Consider the following 19,549-nt stretch of genomic DNA (forward strand, 5'->3'; position numbering starts at 1 on the left):
CCAGCCTTCCTGCCTGAGTAAACAAATTCTATGTCACCTAATTCCATGCTTCCTACCCCTGGGATATGAGTTTCTGAAACTCCTAATGAATCCAGTTCAAACCGTCTGAATTTGTCAGTCAAAATGTCGATGCGATAGTCATTTTTTAATGTCGTAACATTCCAAGTTTTTCATGTTCTTAAAATCTTTAAAATTATCCCAGTGATCCCAGATACCAGTGCAGGACGGGGACCAACACATCTTCTCAAGTCTACACCAAAGCGCTTAAGCCGGCTTAGAACCAGACAGCAAGAAGTCCCCGGGACCTCCAGTAAGTTGGAGGCTTTGGTGATGCTCTTCTATCAACACGAGTCAAAATCCTGCACAGACAGTCCCAAGCCTATTGCCTCCGACTCATTATATATTCATGCCTACAAATATTATGCTACTACGGGAAGACAACCCATAGTAGATAAATCAGCTAGGAAGAGGTTTTTCAGCCTGAAAACGCCCATCAAAACAAACCAAGCCCAGAAAAATATCCAATAATCAGAATCCTGTACAAGTGCTGTGTTGTTTACTAGGCTATAATTTCCTCAAGGGGCGCCACTCCTCGACTGGGAAAAATTGACTGCAAGTTTCCCAGTCTTGCGGGTACCCCCAAAAGGGTCAAGACAGCCCTTTACAGAGGCTGTTGTCCATAAATCTGGATCTTATGCCCTGCTGCAGTTGTCCTCCTATAGAGGATCCTCCCATGATGGTGTTCTGCATCACCATGTAATTTGCCTTAAGTAGGATATGCAAATTTCAAGAATTCTGGACTTTCATGACAAAGGATACTCAAAACTACAAATATTTAAAGTGGATTAAAATGGTAGATGAACTTTGAAATGGGCAAATATTGGCAACACTTTCACTGTGAACATCAAAGAAATCATTGCATTTATAGAGACCTATAACACACTATTATATCACACATTATATTATGGAGACTAAGTCACATGATTACATTCCATATGATTATCCAATTTCATCCCTGTACTTGAGGCAATTTCTCCAGTTTTTTGCTTCCACTATCTGAATAGTTTTTATATATTTACAAATTAAAAAAGATTGAAGAGAAACAAAAAAATAAGCTACAAAGAATAGGCATGTTGAATGCACTAGGATCTGCCCACAAGTATTTCCCAAGCATTTTGACACATGTTAAACTGAGTTCTGACTTACATCAAAAACAGGTAACTTTTTTGTTCTGTCTAAAATAAAAGTTTTGTACCCTTTTCTGATAAAATTTCAAACTTCTAATCATGTAGTTAGATTTGTAGATTTTTTCCTTCATACTGAAACCCTTTTTGAGCCAAAAGTCTTTAAATTAAGCCTTCTGAAGTAGAACAAGTGTTTTTTTACAAAAACTGTCAAATCATTGGTACCTTTACCCTAATAGCTGCTCATATAAATTTTGTTGAAATGCCACTGCTGTGGTTTTACCATATACTATAAAAGAACATGATGGGTAGCATTCTGTATCAAACAAAACCATCCTGAATCCTAAAAATAATTGTGAACCATGAATTCTTACAGCTGCTATTTTCATTTAATTTTTTTTTTTTTTTTTATTCAAAGGCATGCAGCATTATAAACCAAGAAAATGTAAAATATTTTCGAACAAAGTGGATTAAAAGCAAATAGAAGTAGAAATGCCTCAAACATGTGTTAACTACAATTCTGGTGCATATTATGAAGTAAGAATTGGTTTCTTAACATGGTTCCTTTGCAAGAGGAGTGACTCAGCATTAGATTCCAATGATCCCAGGGGTATGTATTTTGAAGTATCTACACCACTACCCCTTTCCTCTTGACGTTTTCCCTTACCCCTTTCCTTGCAAATTAAAACCTTGAGAAATAGATATAATGTTTTTAAGAGGAAAAAGTATTTTGAGCTAGTGTTGGACAATATTGGATATTGATATGTCAGACCAAATATCAATATCAAAAGTTAAATATTAATATTGAAAACAATATTTGGATATTTTTGGCTTTTTCTGGTATCTACCAACAAATGTCCAACAGAGAAGATCCAATACAGAAAATTGTTTTGCAAATGACCAAGAAGACACAGGTCCGAAATCCAGGTCCAAACTCCCCCCTCCCAAGTTTTAAAAACCCCATGACGAGTTGACATCTGTCGGCTTCTTGATAAGATAAATAACTGCCCTAAATGCAAAAAGAACGTTATAAGAGCTCAGGGTGGAATAGAGTGCAGAGAGTGCTGCAGCTGGTTTCACTTTAATTGTGCCTCAGTAACGTACAACAAAGATACAATGGAAAAACTGAAGGGAAAGTGGCTCTGTCAGAAATGCAAATCTAAATCTGGCACCCCCAAAAGCACTCCAGTACAAAACAAATCCACTTTAACACCAGCCAATGGAAGCTTGGTCACTCATCCACCAGGAACTCCAATCCCAGTATTCACAGGCTTGGATTCTTCTCAGTCAACTTTCACATCCCAACAATGTAAAACTGGTGACTGCTCGTACTGTCACAAAGTGGCAGAACATTGCTCCTCGTTGCAGTGCTTTTTCTGCTCAGAATGGGAGCACGCTGGATGCAGATCATTGCATGCAGATCTATTCCTAGCGATTAAGCACCTTGACAACAACTCACAATTGTTTAAGTACGAGTGTACAAGCTGCTCGAAAAGGAACGCATCAAAACTACTCCTGAGACTACAAGATTCCGTGGCAGACCAAGGTCCCACAATGGCACCAAGGCCAAATAGACAAGTAAGTCAAAGCAGGGCTCTGATCCAGGAGCCGGCCATCGATATGCTAATTCTTGCAGAGAGAGAAAGGAAGCAAAGCGATGAGAAACGTTTCAACTTTGTTGTTGCAGGGCTACCATAAAATGATGGCTGTATGGACGCCGAAAAAGTAGTTAAGCTTTGTGAAGACCACGACCTTGGAGCTCGCTTGACCGAAATCTTGGAAACGGTTCGTATCGGTAAAGCTCCCCTTGGAGGAAAACCGAAACTACTGCTGGTCAAACTAAAACGCAACAGCCCAGATAGCCTTAAAAAGCGCCAACAAACAGTGAAGGGAGCTCCAGTACTCAGGACATCCAACGATTATGAAATACGAAAAAACATATACATTAACCCTGATTTGACATGCATGCAGATTCAGAAACGAGCGGAATTCAGGAGAAACAAAGACAAAAGAGCAGTACAGTCTTCTGGTGGGAGCCATTGCTCCCAAACCGCGTAATGCGAATGTGAGACAATAGCCAAACAGCCCAAAGAGATAAACTTACTAATTTTTAACGCACACAGTATGGTTGGAAAGTTCGGCGAGCTTCAAGCATTCCTCTACGAAAACTCTCGATCCGATGTAATCTGCATTTCTGAAACTTGGTTACATGAAAAAATACTATCGACTAGATTTGGAATACCAGAATATGAAGTTTTTAGGAAGGATAACATGGCAAAACCACAGGGAAGTGGAGTTGCAATACTTTCAAGGGAAAACTTACACATATACGAGCACAGTAGTTTCTCTAATAAGACAATAGACGCCATAACTTGTGTTATGGCGTGATGGCTCTCGCCTGGCAATTGTGGCCGTGTACCAGTCAACAGCAGCTTATAAGAAGCCGAGAGAGGGACTGACAGCAGATCGTGAATTTTCTGCCTACCTGGAGAAGATCTGTAACGAATTTAAATCCGTAGTGATATGCGGAGACCTAAACATACCTGAAATGAATTGGAAAAATCATTCCTTCAGGATGAGAAAGGAGAACTCAAAAGATCAACTAATACACTATCTTGACCTCACTAGCGAGTTGAACCTAGCGCAGAGTGTCCTCGAGCCTACGCGTCAAACCAACACTTTGGAAGTTGTATTCAACATGCCCATGGTAGACCTGCTGATTACAAAAACAGTCGTTAACCCCGTTACAAGCGACCACAAACATGCTGTCCACTGCCAAGTCCGTGCTGAACAACTCAAAATTTGGACACAGGATGATGGACCCACTTTTAAATTAAACTTCCATAAATCAGACATAACAAAACTCAAAATAATATGAGAGCATTCCGATTGGGACAACCTTGTGTATAACCTACCAATCGCTGAAGCCTGGGAAGTTTTCTATGGCATACTTCACCAAGCCGTCACTCAAACCACATCATTCAGGAACAACAAACACATTGGCAAAAGGATATTCCTTCCCAAGCACACAAGAAAGCTCATCAGGGACCGGAAGAAGTCATACAGGGATTACAAAGCCTCTGGAAGCATAAGTAGACTCGCCAAGCTTCAAAAACTCAGCTCAAAATGTAGAAAAGCTATCAGAAACTACAACAAAGATTGTAAACGAGAAGAATTCCAGAAAATAAGAACAAAAAGCGATTTCTACAACCTGTGCAAATGCAAGCTAGGTGAGCAACAGAAACTACCAACACTAATAAATTGAAGTGATGTGGTCCATAGCACTAGCCTAGATAAGGCGAATGGTCTTGTAAAATTCTTCACCAGCATGTTCACTATTGACGATGGCTATTTACCTCAACTCCAAGACTCACACCCAGGAAGCAAGCTCCACAGCATTGGCTTTACGCCAGGAAGTGTTCTAAGAGCAACGAAGGGCATGAAAGCGTCTAAAGCACTCAATCCTGATGGCATCCCGTCCTTCATCCTGAAAGAAGTGAGGGATGAGCTATGTGAACTTCTGGCAATACTTTTCCGAATCTCATTCGAGCAATGCAAGTTTCCTACTTCCTGGAAGCTATCCCATGTAACACCTATTTTCAAAGGAAAAGGGAAACGGAGTGACCCAGAGAATTATCGCCCGATCAGCCTTACTTCACCTTTCCTGAAAATCATGGAAAGGGTCATATTGGAAAAGTTAAACTCGCACCTCGAACTGAACAACCTCATCTCAGATCATCAGCATGGCTTCCATAAAAATCGTTCTCCTGTTTCCCAACTAGTAGTGATACACGACTACATCCAGTCTACCCTTGACCGTGGGATTCCAATAGATATTATCCTAATCAATTTACTTAAGGCCTTTGACCAAATATCCTTGTGAAAACTCATCCAATGCCTAGAAATCTATGGAATCAAGGGACAGCTAAAAAATTGGCTCTCAGCCTACCTGAATGATAGAAAAATAGCAGTCAAGGTTGCAGACACACTATCCACATGGACAGATGCAACCAGTGGCGTCCCACAAGGTAGTGTTCTTGGCCCAGTCTTGTTTGTCATGTACATAGACATTTGCATAAATGCCATTTCCCAAATTAACTTCGGCCTGTTTGCAGATGATACAAAGCTCCTGGGAGAAGCTAGTGCATCATCACAAATCAGAAGCAACTTGGATGCCCTGACAGAGAAGCTCATAGAATGGCAACTTTCACCAAATTTAGCAAAATGCTCTGTTGTCCATCTTGGCCGCCAAAATCCAATGTACTCATACAAAATGAAAGCTATCGACCTGACAAAATCTTCCTGTGAAAAGGACCTAGGTGTAATTCTGAGCTTGGACCTCAAACCAGAAAAGCATATTGGCCTGGTTGTGCATAAAGCATTGAATACTCTCTGGCTACTCAGTCAATCCCTACGATACCTTGACAATCACTAAAAGATATCAGCATACACAAGCTAAGTCAGGCCACAGCTTGAATACGCCACTGTCATCTGGTTGCCATATCTCAAAAAGGATATTGACAGAATAGAACGGGTCCAGAAACGCTTTGTAAAAGGACTTCAAGGATTCAGAAACCTTCCATATGACAAAGTTATAAGAAGGCTCACTCTCCATAAACTTGAGACAAGAAGAACGATCTTAGACTTAAAAACCCTCTTCAAGATAGTTCATGAGAATTTTGGGAACATAAAAGACAAGCTTGTTCAAAAAATTCCCCACAGCAACACAAAAATTGAACAGTCTGCAATTGGAGCCCGTGAAGATGAAGATTGCAAGATCTAATTATTACCATCATTCGTTCATACCCTGGGTCATCAGGATCTGGAACAAACTACCATTCCCAGTAGAAAAGATGAAATCACTGGAAGCCTTCTCCAACAGCCTAAACATAAACACACCATATCTCAAGACTTTTAATATAGGACGACTTTAAATGGAAATTGTGCTGCAGTCAATCCGCTCTTTGCCCTGCCATAACATTTTTCTTTTAAAAAGGTGTCAGTTGTATAGAAATTTTGTATTGAGAGGCGTGAGGAATAAAGTTATTTAAGAAGAAGAAGAGTAATTTCTTCAATCTGTTTACTCATACATGCTGATGAACAGCATGCATAGCTGTATCAATAAGTTGGCATAGCCTGTTATAAAGCTCAGACTACATTTAGTGAGGGTGGATTCTCAAATGTTGCTGAGGACCTCCAGAAGGCTAGGCTAGATAAAATGCTTTCTAGGCTTACAGGTCTCCTTTAGATCACATTTTGATTTAGATCATCCTTTGATTTGTGTTTCAAGAAATTGTAAATTGTAAATTTTTTTTAGAAGTTGGAAATTGTATCAACACATGCAATTGCTGTGATAGTCCCTGTGATTTAGGCACAACAGAATCAAGCCAGTTAGTGGGGATCACTAGACAAAAGTATCAATGGTCAATGCAAGGCAGGCTTTTCCAGCAGCCACATCTTTCATGGCTCTCTGAATTTTTATTAGAAAATCTGTAGTTCAAAAACACTGGTCTAGCCAAACTGTGGATGTCTTGTAATATTGGTCTCAGAAATTCCTGCACAAAGCTGTCATAAAATTAATGACCATACCCTCCACTCAAAGCCTGACTCAAAGCTCTTTGAGTCTGTAGATTCAAAGCCTGATCAGTTGATCAAAAAATTTGCAAAACAAACTGTAAGGAAGGAGTAAGTCAGCCCAGTAGCAACCAAAACTCTGAAACAAGGAATTTTAATAATAGTACACATATCAGAAGAATTGGCTTTTAATGCTGATTCAAGATATGTAAATTCATCAAGTTTAATGTACCTATCAAAAGCGAAGAGCCTGAGAAGACATTGTAAAGAAACAGTGGAAACATCCCTAAAAAGGCAACAGATCTTAATGAAAACCATCAGATTGCACTATCAGATTCAGGAAGATTAGAGAAGTATCAGGGTGATTGTATCAAAAAACTTCTAGTTCCCCATTTTGTAGACAGAAAAATAAGAAGAACTAGACCCCCCCCCTCCCGTGCCCTTTTTTCCCAAAGCCATCAAATCAAAATTTTGAGATAGCCATTTCAATCAGCATAATTGGAATGTCAAATAATCATGCCTCTAGAGATGACATGACCCCCCACAGTCCCTGGGGAAAGGTTGTAAGTTATGAAATGTGTTTAAGTTTTACATACAGTATTTGTTACTGAGAAGTAAATAAACATTTTTCAAGGAGGGGCTCCATGGGGAGGGAAGTTTCTGGGATGAACTTTCAAAGAGAACCTTTACACAGGGGAATTTACAGGAATTCCTATACTAAATTATTTTTATTTGACTCACTTTCTCTTTGTCAATTCAATTTTATACATTGAGATAATCCAGAGAAGTTGCATGGGTAAAATTTTCAAAGAGGTTGAAATTATTTGGGAGATTTTTAAGCAAGGGGGGGGGGGGGGGTTCTGCAGGAGAAATTCTCAATGAAGGGATTTTCAGCAGGAGAAAATTTTCATTGGGAGGGTTTCCAGCATTGTTTGAAAAACAATTAGAAACTACAAGAAAAACAAGTCTTTTTTCAAATTAAAGTAGGCCTAGGATGAAAAGAATTTTCTATGTGGAATTGTCTGCAAGAAAGTTCTGGGCAGGGATAGAATTGTCTGGGGAAGGAAGATCACTTTCCAAGGAGGAATCTTCATGGGGGGGGGGGGAGAATTTTCAATGGAGAACATTATTTTTAAAACAATAATTAAACTTAAAAAAAAAACAAATTTTTCAACTAAAAGTAAGGAGCAAGATTAAAACTGAAAACAAACAAAAACCCCTTATATTAGGGGAATGCTGCCCCCTCACTCTTTATGCTAAATTTTGAATTTTTGTTTTAGTTATTTAAGAACAGTTCCTGAAACACAAGGGCCATATAACTAAAGTTAAAAAGAAAATACAAAAAACCTTGGCTTGAAGTGTGAGGTATTGAGAAGGGGTTGCCCCCTCATATACAGAATAAATTCTGTTTTTTTTTAAGTTTTGTTTTTGCTTTTTACATTCACTTAAAAACCTTTTTTGTTTATATTGAATCTCATGAAAGGCAGAATCAATTCACAGGGAGCAATATTGCAATGTTACTGGTTTTGAGTAACCAATAGTTTACTTTTCTTTATCTTGAGCCTGAGTAATTCCAAATCCAGACTTTAGTGATATTTGTTAATGCAATCAAAGTCCTTTTCTGTATTTTATTTACAGTTTGTAATATGTTTTGCAAAATGCTCTTTAGTTACAATATTTATGATTAGACTTTGGCAAAACCAAAAGTAATCTGAGCAAAAATTGATCAGAAATATCAAAATTGATAAACCAATTATTGAAACAAAAATATCATTATATAGATAGCCTATATTGTTAGGCTACATCAAATTATTGCCCAACACTATTTTAAGCCTCATACCTTTGCTAAACTGTAATTTATAAGGTTTTAAAGTTTTTTAAATCTGTTCTTAAATTTGGAAAAAAAATTCATGGGTTTAACTAGGGCTATATTAGGCTACCTTAAATTGCAACTTGGAGCAATCTAAGGAATTTTCCTTGTAGAAACTCCAGAGTTGATAATACATGACACATAGTTGAATACATACAGTGGTTTGATGTTGCTGATTCAAGTGCTTCCCAGTTATACTTCTATTCTTTTGTTGACCATTCATTGTTTAGACAGTTCTTAAAGCTGTCTGTGGTTTGGGCAGCAATGGTATTTGGCAGTAATTTATTCTAGAGGATGGCAACACAGTTGGTAAGAAAATGGGCAAGCTGCCACTTTGAGGAGAAATGTCTGGATAACTGCAAGTTATGTCCCCTTGTATGAGAGTCCTGAGATTCCAGAGGAAGAAGATCAGGAACTGCCTTTGAATTAATAAGTTTATGAACCAGAATGGCATCACCCTGTCTTCTTCTATAAGCCAGAGTTGGGAGTTTCAGCTTGCATGGCCTGGTAGGGTAATGGAGCTCATACAGTCCACTCACCACCTTAGTGGCTCTTCTCTGGACATCTTCAAGAATTTTAACATCTTTTTTGAAAAAGCAGGATGCAAGGACCATGCCTGTCTCAAGCCTTGGCCAAACAAGTCCTTTAGACAAAAGGCTCAGAATTTTAGGAGAATGGGAGGAAATTGTTCTTTTTATGAGCCCTAGTGATGAGCTAGCTGATGCTGCTGCCTTCTTTGTATGAGTGCTGAATATAAGATGATTGTTGACAATTACTCCTAGGTCAAATTTTTCCAATGCTGGAGAAAGGAACTGACTGTAAAGAAAGTAAGTTGTATTGATATTATTGTGCCCAAAGTGTAAAACATGACATTTTGACATATTGAAAGTGAGTAGCCAAGATTTCACCTACATGCTAAGGAGATCAAGGTCTTTCTCAAGTTGGGAAGTATCCTCAAGAGTGCTAGCTGGACCAATTACCTTGGAATTCTCCACATATAGTGTCATCCTGCTTTTAAGCACTAGAGGAGTATCATCTATGAGAATATTGAACATGGTGGGGACAATAACACTACCCTGTAAATGCATGTATTTTGCACATGTATTTGCACATTTGGGGGAGGGGAGAGGGATAGAATACATTGACACACTTTTATAAATAATATAAGTGAGGATATTAGAAATTATTTTAAAGTTGTTTACATAAATTATAGCCTAGGCCTGGTGGTAAACTAGTACTAAGCCTTGATATGGCTTAGCTCTTCATGAGATAATAGGAATTATGCATTTAAAACTGGAGCTGATAGGCTACAAAAAAGATAGCTAAGGTAGAAAGCTGTTTTGTTAATACATTGACAGGGAGATCCTCTGTCACCAATGCCTTTAAACCCCTAGAAATAAGAAAAGAGCAGAGATAGTAGCTTAATAATAGCTTCCCAGGATATATTTCAGAAAGTTTCATTGAACTGACAACTAGCCTACTTTCAAAGATAGCAAGAAGTCCTTCAACAAGAACTTTATCAACGTTTACTTTTAAAACCTCATGTTAAAATATAATTACTCAGACTAGACTTTTATCCTAGCAGATAATCTACTTCAACAGCATTCAAGATTTAACTTGATTCGGCTGAAAAAAAAATACTTTCCACTTATTTTTCTATCCGAACAAGATCGTAATATCTTTAAGTAGTTTTTACAGGTAGCACTAATTATTAATGTGTGGCAAGTCCAGACAATAGTTTTCTGACGAAAATAGCACACCATAACCTCTATAGCTATTGCTATTTTGATGAAGCTGATGGTGAACAGTCTGGAGTTTGCAAGGTAAGAAGGTTCGACTATGTTTAGTATCATGAGTGTCATTCAGCAGCATATCGACAAATATTTGTAAGTTGCAAGGAGCAGTTTGAATGACGAATTATATACCTTTAGATTTAGTTGTCATAATAAATTTACCATTTGATACAGTTTTGTTTTCCTTTACATAATAGGACCAACAGTCATTCCAAGTCATTTTAAACTTCCTAAAGTAACCAACTTTTTTACAGAAGTCTTTATTTTCATGAATTTTGTCGTTGTTAATATGCACACCACTTAGCATATTGAAAACTTCTCTTGATCTTACGTGACAGCTGTGAAATTAGTGTAAACTACTTATGCTAATTAATAAAGTCAGTAGAACTATTTATTGAATAAAGGGTATCCCATCCTGCAAGAGTGGTTACTTCAGTTGGCAACAAATAACTGTCAACCTTTTATCCACTAGAAAAATTCTACCTGATCTTTTCCTAGTCCTGTATTTACATTCGGGTATGCACATAGTGAATACACTTCTCTCTTGATGAATACATTTCAAATTAACAGAAAAAAGGAAATATGATAGCTCTAGATCTAAAAAGGCAGAATTAAAGCCCTGGGCCTCATCTTAACCTGAGCTCCAGACTGTTTTTCGCGCTGCAAATTCAGTCAAGGATCGAGTCTGATGAACCACACCAAAAGTTCAATTCAAGGAAAATGAATTAACAGAGTGAACAAGCAAATGAGTAAATGGGTTCACAACAAATTTTCTGGAGGAACTCATCAATGAAACATAAAACATGTAAGCTCTTTAGGGTGAGACCAGTCAGAACTACAAAAATGGGAACACTCACTCAAAAACCTGAAAGCACTCTTTTTTTTACAAGCAACTTTGCTTGGGTAATGAAGCAAGAACTTGTTACAGATTAATAAAAAGAAGTAAAGTTTCTCACTAATTCATATCTGTACAGTTCCATAGCTTTTTTTTCTCACTTGTCTTAAAATCCTACCGATTTTTATGGATGTGGTGAGCAGAAGTTCGATAAGATTGAACTCAGCTCAAATAGGATTCAAAAGAGCTGAACCGCCTGAAGTAAGGTCTTAGACTTAATCCAGGTAAGGGTTCAGTGTCTGAACGCCGTTCATGGATAATAGAGCTCATATATACACCTGTTTTCATCATAGTTTATCACACTTTGCAAATATAAATATACCGTCATTATAGCATAACAATAGAAAGGGACAAAAGCGGGCTCACAGAACCGAAAAGACCAAAAATAAATACACCATGAAATTTTGCCAGTATTCAGAAAAGAATATGATACTAATATGGTAAAAAGAAAGTCTAATAAAACTTCAGCTTGATCCCCCAAAGAAAATTTGCACACCTTCTACCCCCTTTCCATGTACATTTTCTGCAGATGGCCTTAGTATAAACTCATATACTGCCTCTATAGAAGAAGAAAAAGTGCTATTAACACATTTTAATTTACCATGCCTTATCAAAGTATAAAGTGAAAAAAACCCTGATAATAAGAAAACATTTTACCTTTCAGGAGGAAAAAAGTAATTACTAAATGGTTCTTACAGAACTGAAACATCAAATGCCAATTTCGTAAAGAGATTTATCCTACAGCAGTCACAATTTACATCATTTTTGCGAATTTTCATTACAATATTTCAACTGTGTCTCGTTATTGTTCTTCGACATAAACCAAAACAGGATTTAATACAAAAATGCTTTTCTTAAATTCTGACGTTTGAATATTGTGTGAAAACAAAGTAAATACATACATATATTATCTATATGACAAGTAAATCATTAATCATTATTAATGAAATTAAAAGTTCTCTTGTTTATTTTCTTTTTCTTAGATCTGTTCAATGGCGAAGGGGAAGTTAAGAGTTGGCCGTTTCGGAAACCGCAGTTATTTCTGTAGCCTCGGTGTATAGCGTTTGGTAGTATATTAAATGATAAATTTATAATTTTTGCTAAGTTCCATGGGAATATTTCATCTACGTCTAGTTATTGTACTCTTTCTCCAAGGTAGACTGAAATGATGTTTTATGGAAAGTCTATTTTAGAATTCTGAGACAGAATAGGAGGGAGAAACGTGAAAAAATAAATCATTTGTAAGGACAAAATTTCCAAAATTTAGTGTCTCAGATTTCATTAGCAGAAGAGTGTTGCCACTACAGTGGAAACAACAAATAAGGTACGGTGAAAGATCCTCTTTCTTGTTTTCATGATTGTTTTTGTATCTTCTCCCTCTTTCTTCTTCTCTAGTTATGACTAGATTAGTATTTTTTTCTTTTCTCCTTGTTTTCTTTCAATATCATTTTCTTTTCTCCTTTGCGAAGCTATTTTCATAAATTCACTGGTATTTCTTAAGCTCTACGTGCATTTATGCATCAATTAATTCCGCACATGTCTAATTTTTGAACACGAAGAAAGAGTAAAGTTCAATTTTCTTTTGTGAAATGACTGTACTAATACTAACATGGCCTTTGTAGAGCAACATTATTGGATATTAGGTTTATTTGCTCGTTTATTATTCTTCGTTAGTAATATACATATCTTGCTGTCCTATCCAATAATGATAAACCATTATTTGATAACAAAAAAAATATATATATATATATATATAATTCAATCTCTTTTATGTTAGCAAAATGAATGCATTTTTAGAGGTTTTGAGAGTTTAGGGTGCAAGACTAGAATTAAAAAATAATGTTAAGAAAACTAAGTCGCTAAGACTAGGAATAAGTGAAGCTGAAGAGATGATGTTGGTCAACAAGTAGATCAATCAAGTAAACAGCTTCACTTACTTAGGTAGTATTATCAGTGAAGACAGTGGGTGTAGTGAAGATGTTAAAATAGAATAGCCAAGGCTAACCGTGCTTTTCACAATTGAAAAAAGTTGGAAAACACCGGAAGATAAGTCTGCGAATCAAGGTTGGAATATTGGAAGCTACACAGAAGATAGAGGTAAAGTAAGGCTCTGAGGCGTGGGGTGTCCGAAAGACCAAATAAAATTGTTAGATGTTTTCCTGAAAAATTGTTTACTAACTCTATTGGGTACCCGTTGGACCAACCGTATTTCAAACAGTAAGCTATATGAAAAACATGGTTCTATCATCCTTTCGAGGACTATATAAGAGAGAAAGTTTGAGATCACTAGGACTCGTTCTGGGATGACAGAATGCTAAAGATAGCCCTTGTCGGTCAACCGTCTAGGGACAAACGAAAAGCAGGTGGTTCCCGAATGGGGTGGGAGGATGTAAGAAGTAGTAAGTAGTAAGAAGAGATATAAGAGTAATAGGAACTTCTTGCGATGGTGTAAAGAGGATTTCAAATATTTTGGGACGGAAGAGGAACATGTGTAGCTATTTTGGCATCAGGCGACTTGCTGTTCCAGTAAATTATTATTATTAGTAGTATTAATCTGTTTTATGCAGTGAGCTATGAAGGTTATAGCTCAAAAATAACAACAAATAATAATAATACATTTCAACCCTCGATGCAAAACATGAATGCACTTAGAAGAGTAAAAAAAAAAAAAATGAAAGCACTGGCAAAAATTCACAAGACAAAACAACTATTTAGATGGACCTAAGCTACACAGTAAACCGGAACATCCACGAGACTTTTACAACGCTTACAATATCTATGAACAAGCTGGTTCATTTTCGAAGAAATGTAAAAAAAAAACACCTACTGGAAACGTACTGCTTACGAGCCCAAAGCGGCAGCTTGAGAAGCTATCCACAAAAGTGGAAGAATATAACTCAAACTTGCTTCTGCTAAAAAATAAAAGTGAAGAAACTCCATAGTGGAACCAGAAAGAATACACTTAGGACTAAAAAACTTAGGAGACATGGTTGTTTTAGATTAAAAAGCTCCTAATCCTTCAAGCAACTAATGCAGAAATTTTCATGTGAAAATCTCCATGACTTCACTGCATTGATGGTGGTTGTCTTTTTTGTATTATTATACCGGCGTTTTCAAGATACCTATCTAAATTCTCGAATTTGAACAAAATGAATAATACAAAGGGGCTTAATCAATTATACAGATGTCAAACATGTAACTTTAGCATAAATATATAAGCTACCAGAGAAAAATAAGGCAGAGAAGAAATTTTTCTTGGAAGGACGATTTCCCATATTCACTATGCAACAAATTAACTACATTTTTTTTTTAAACATACATTCTCAATCTTGGTAGAAAATTATATAAGTATCAGCAAAACCCGAAACGTTGTTGATTCTACATTCATTGGATAAAGTCAACACTGTTAGTTTTGTGGACGTAAGGAGAAGCTTACAGAGTTTACTGTTAAACAAATTCCCACAAAACATCTGAGTTTCTGGTGTCAGGTGAGAACCGGTTTTCCTGCTGCAAGCACCATTACAAGTAGTACGTTAGAAAAATCAGGGGAACTAGAACTATTACCACCTTCAGCGAACTTAGTCACAAAAGGAATTTTTTTTTTTTTTAGTTTCCCAAATTTGTAGCCGACCGAAACGGATATAATGGAAAATCTGTAGCTAAATTGTACTCAGTTTTTACTTACCACTCAGTTTTTTTTTCTTTCAGGAGTTTACCCTATTCGTGATAACAAAGATATCCAGTCAATCTGATCGTATTATTTCCGTTTGCCCGTTTTTATTAAATCTGCTTCCGTGGTTTATGAATCAAAACATCATATCTGTTTACGGAATCCCAAAATCGCTTTAAAAGTTTTCCATCTTTCTGGCAAACTACCCCACAGTACATATATCTATCTATCCGCATTGTCCTTACTCGTTTGGTGTAATTTTGTTGTTGTTGTTAGGGATTTCCCTTGTTTAAAGTGTTTGTTTCTTTTTGTAACTCCACATTTTTGCCGTGGGTTATAAATAAATTATATTACTATAGTTATTGCACAAAGGCTCCAGGACTCGATTTCCAGATTCATACTCTGGATGCGATTTCAGGGCAAATAGGGTACCGAAGACAATGCTACGACAAAAGCGTGTATTTACGCTTGTATTTACAGAGCAAATTTTATAAAGACACAAAAAATGCTTTATTTGGACGGTTTTGTAGATAACAGAAAAAGTTACGACAACAACTTTGTTAAGTTAATTTAATTATTTTGTAAAACTAAATTTGTATTGTATTTCCTGAAAATTTGACAACATCAACTGAAGTCAACAGCAGTTTGGATGGCAACATCTGCACTTTCAATTCCAAAACTTGGCATTACTTCACCAAAAGCAGCAGATAACGCTGTTTGTGTCTGATTGTCCATTAACTCTCCATAGTTCTCTAAAAAAGACATACCAGTTTGTGTTTGACTGTCACAAAACCAAAGGTCTTCAAAAAGAGTTCCCTTTTCTACCGGCGTTTCGAAATCAGTCTGGGTCGACACCCCGGGTAATACACTATAGCCATCACATGGGGCTCCAATAAAGGTGCAATTATCTGTCTCCGTACTTACTGACGACTGAAGTGTTCTCTTGGGTACTTGATCAGTCTCTGTACTTGTGTTTTTCTTCGCTTTATTGCTGAAACATGTCTTAGATAGTCTGCTTGATTTTATTTTTCCCTTATTAGTTCTTAAGAATGATACTTTTTTCACCTTACTACTAATGGGTATTTGAACATGAAGCACACCATTTTCGAGTTTAAAATCACTGATTTCTCCACTCGATTTCATAACGCTGCTTTCACTTTTATTGCCATCGGCAAAACTTAGGTTAGACTCATTTGATGAAGCCTCTAATGCTGCACTGTTTTCACTCAAGGTAGATATTTCAACTTCTTGAGCGACTGACTCTAATTCGCAACTTCTTGAGGAAGAAGAAGAAACAACAAGCTTCAATCCTGAATAAAGCTCAAGGTAAACTAAAAAAAAAAAAAAATGAAAATGAAAATTTGAATAGATAAAAGAAACCGCAGTAGAAATTAGAAAAACATGGTCAATTTACTTGCTACGGTGAAAATCAGATAGAAGGAAAAAGGAATATACCATTGGTTATTCATTCAATGCACTTTCAAAATATAGGAAGAAACACTGTGACAATTGAATCCCCTCCGTTAGTTCCATGCTATAAACAAAAGCTTGCTGATCTTGAAAGTACCCAAGTCTTGAAAGCGATCAGGTGCTTATCTCATAAGTAGTCAGTTCATAATGCCAAATAAAACCAATAAAAAAAGTCAAACTTTTCTACATAACATTGGGCTATTTTTAAAGATTTATTAATACAGATATCGTTAAGCATAATGTTTGTCACATGTAAAAAAAAGTCACGAAATTAGCAACGAGGAAATGGGGCAAAAAGGAGAAAATGAAAAATTGAAAGAAAATAAATACATAAAATGTTTTTTACATCGCCAAAGAGGTAGAAAACTGATTTTTATGAAATAATGTATTAATAACTCTATGCTTGAATGCTTGTATGTTAGTTTTTTCCACTACCTCTGATGGCAGGCTATACCACTCTCCAGCAACCTAATTAATAAATGAATCCTGTTTATTTTTCTTCGATATCTAACAAGATGAATTTTACATTGATGTTGTCAAGTTGTAGGATAATGATCTAAATTGAGAAAAAAAAGTCTGTCTTAACATCATGAATCTCCTTAATAGTTGTATAAGCATTATTTAAGTCTGTACGCTACCTGCAGAGTTGAAGGGAAGGATATGGAGCCTTTGGAGGCATGGAAGATCAAAAAGATAGGGAGTCATAGATATGCAGCCGCATTTAGCTGGGGGAGGGGGAAGAGACTGGGAAGCAATCGTGACGGTAGTAATTATTATATTTTAATTTTATTTATTGCATTTGGATTATCATATATAAATATATATATATATATATATATATATATATATATATATATATATATATATATATATATATATATATATATATATATATATATATATATAAATATGTATAATAATAATAAAAATAATTTATTTATAACCCACTGCAAAAAACAATGTGAGGATAGTAGAGAAAAAAAAGAGAGAAAACAAAAATAAACATCAGAAAAGAAAACAACACAAGAAAAGAAAAACAACACATAAGTACAACAAAACCAACAGAAAAAAAGGATGAGAACAAAGGTACAACTCAATAAGTACAACAAAATCAATAAGGGAAAAGGTTAACAGAACAAACGGATGAGCCCGTGATATGGGGTAAGCCGTCGATATGCTTGTGCCGATAACTTATCATGAAGCTCCCTTAGTTTTGCAGTTATATCGGGAGCTTTGTATTTTCGGATTATTCTCCGATTTCGATACGATAGAGGTAGATAAAGCAGGTATTTACAGTATTTATAGTAACATCTACGTAGTTTACATAAGTCACTCTTTTTCAGTAGAATGAAGGTCCCAGAAAGATAAAGTACAGAGTGATCACAAAAAACTGAATACAAAGAAACCAGAGCCTTTCGATTATACTTAGACCGGTTTGACACAATCTTAGAGTATCCAAATCAAACTTTTTTACAAGCTTCAGATATTGCAGTCTGGCGGAAGGACAAAATATTTTTACAAATTGTTAAACCAAGCAACCGAAAATTTTCAACAGAGGGAATGGATGTATTTTTAATTTGAAGAGGAGTATTTGGCAAGGTACCGTTAAAACAAATATACTCGGGATTTTTCAAGCTTGACTATGAACAATACTATCGAACGCCTTAGAAATATCTTCGAACAAAAATGAACTTCCTCATTTCGTTAAGAGGCTTGACGTAGAATATTCGCGAGTACCCTTTGGGCGTGTGCACGACTTATTCCTTGCTTGAACCCAAACTGATTTTCTCTATAAAATGCGCTCTCATTGATTGACGGAAATAAAACATATTCAAAAATTTGCGTTGACGTACACGTGACTGCAAAGGGGCGATAAGAAGAACAAGCAGAAGCATCCATTCCGCGTTTCAATATTGATGTAAGAGTTCCAGAGAGTAAACTGTAAGGAACTATTGAACTAACCATACGCATTTGAAATAATAACTGCAAATGAAATATCAGTTCTTTGGAATCAGGCCGAATGAGCCGCTTCACTGACTTAATGATAAGGTCATACAAAACAGGTGAGACATGTCGCTGTGACAGGTTAAGAGGCAAACAAATATTTAATAACTTACTATACACCGAATGTACATAATGATTTAACTTCGAGAAAATTTGGGAGTAGTGTGACAGCCATCGAGATGAAGAAATGTTACATTGAGCATTATATTCGTCAAACTTGGAACTATTTGAAACATTTTTCCGATCTTTCTTATTCTTAGGGAAATTTTTTTCACTAAGACGGGTTTTTCCGAGATGTTTTTATACGCAATCTTTGTAGACTGCTTTATATCAAACACTTTTCCCGAAGGTCTGGCACACGCTACCCAAATTCGAAGCCAAAACTTCGCTTTATTTTTTATAGGTTTAAGCTCTGGGTGAATATTCCACACTGGTTGCCGAGTATTAATGCGTCAGTATTAATATATAATTAAAAGGGTTATTAAAAACGTAATAAGGAAGGAAACGAGCGAACATACACAAAATATATGAAACATCTGTAAAAGTAATAAGAAGTGAGAAACTAGCGGGATGTTTCGGTAATTTTTTTTTCTGTAATGTACGGGACGAAAGGAAAATATTGCTATAGAAGTATTACGTTTAGATGCAAAAGCTAAATAATTAGTAGAGTGAAAATTGTCCCAAGCGCCAAGAGCCCAGGTAGCCCTTTGACGCTTGTCGAGGAGCAAGATGGCCCACAGACGACTGATTTTAAGTATACTGAATCCATACAAAAAGAAACACTTCAGCGCTTCATGAGAATAAAAGAATATGATATCTATCACTCCTGAGTGCTCTAATTTAGAATTGGACTAAAAACCAACAAGCCCAATCCATTGTGCATTCCAGAATCTTTGGTTATTTGCTTTAAGGTACAAAACTACATACCGATATACCTCATCCACAAATATGGTGGAAATATGACAAATAATATTTCATCTACCACTAATATCAGAACAAACTTTTACCCGGCAACTTCAGATTGTTTCAAAAGTAAATTATATTTGCGTGTTTTGAAAACTAATCGTACTTCAAGTTCACATCTTTTAA

The 19,549-nt window shown here is 36.2% G+C and overlaps 1 protein-coding gene across 1 annotated transcript in view; it reads right to left on the reverse strand.

Annotated features, from left to right (window-relative positions):
• Nucleotides 1–15,472: 15,472 nt before the first annotated feature.
• The window catches only part of LOC136034312 (uncharacterized), a 40,912-nt gene continuing 36,835 nt past the window's right edge, over nucleotides 15,473–19,549 (reverse strand). Inside the window, exon 6 of the mRNA XM_065715448.1 lies at nucleotides 15,473–16,317. Coding sequence (XP_065571520.1) covers nucleotides 15,611–16,317 — 707 coding nt within the window. The 3' untranslated portion in view covers nucleotides 15,473–15,610. The remainder of the gene's footprint in view (nucleotides 16,318–19,549) is intronic.

This window comes from Artemia franciscana, chromosome 13, assembly GCF_032884065.1.
Source record: "Artemia franciscana chromosome 13, ASM3288406v1, whole genome shotgun sequence".
Taxonomy (NCBI): Eukaryota; Metazoa; Arthropoda; class Branchiopoda; order Anostraca; family Artemiidae; genus Artemia; species Artemia franciscana.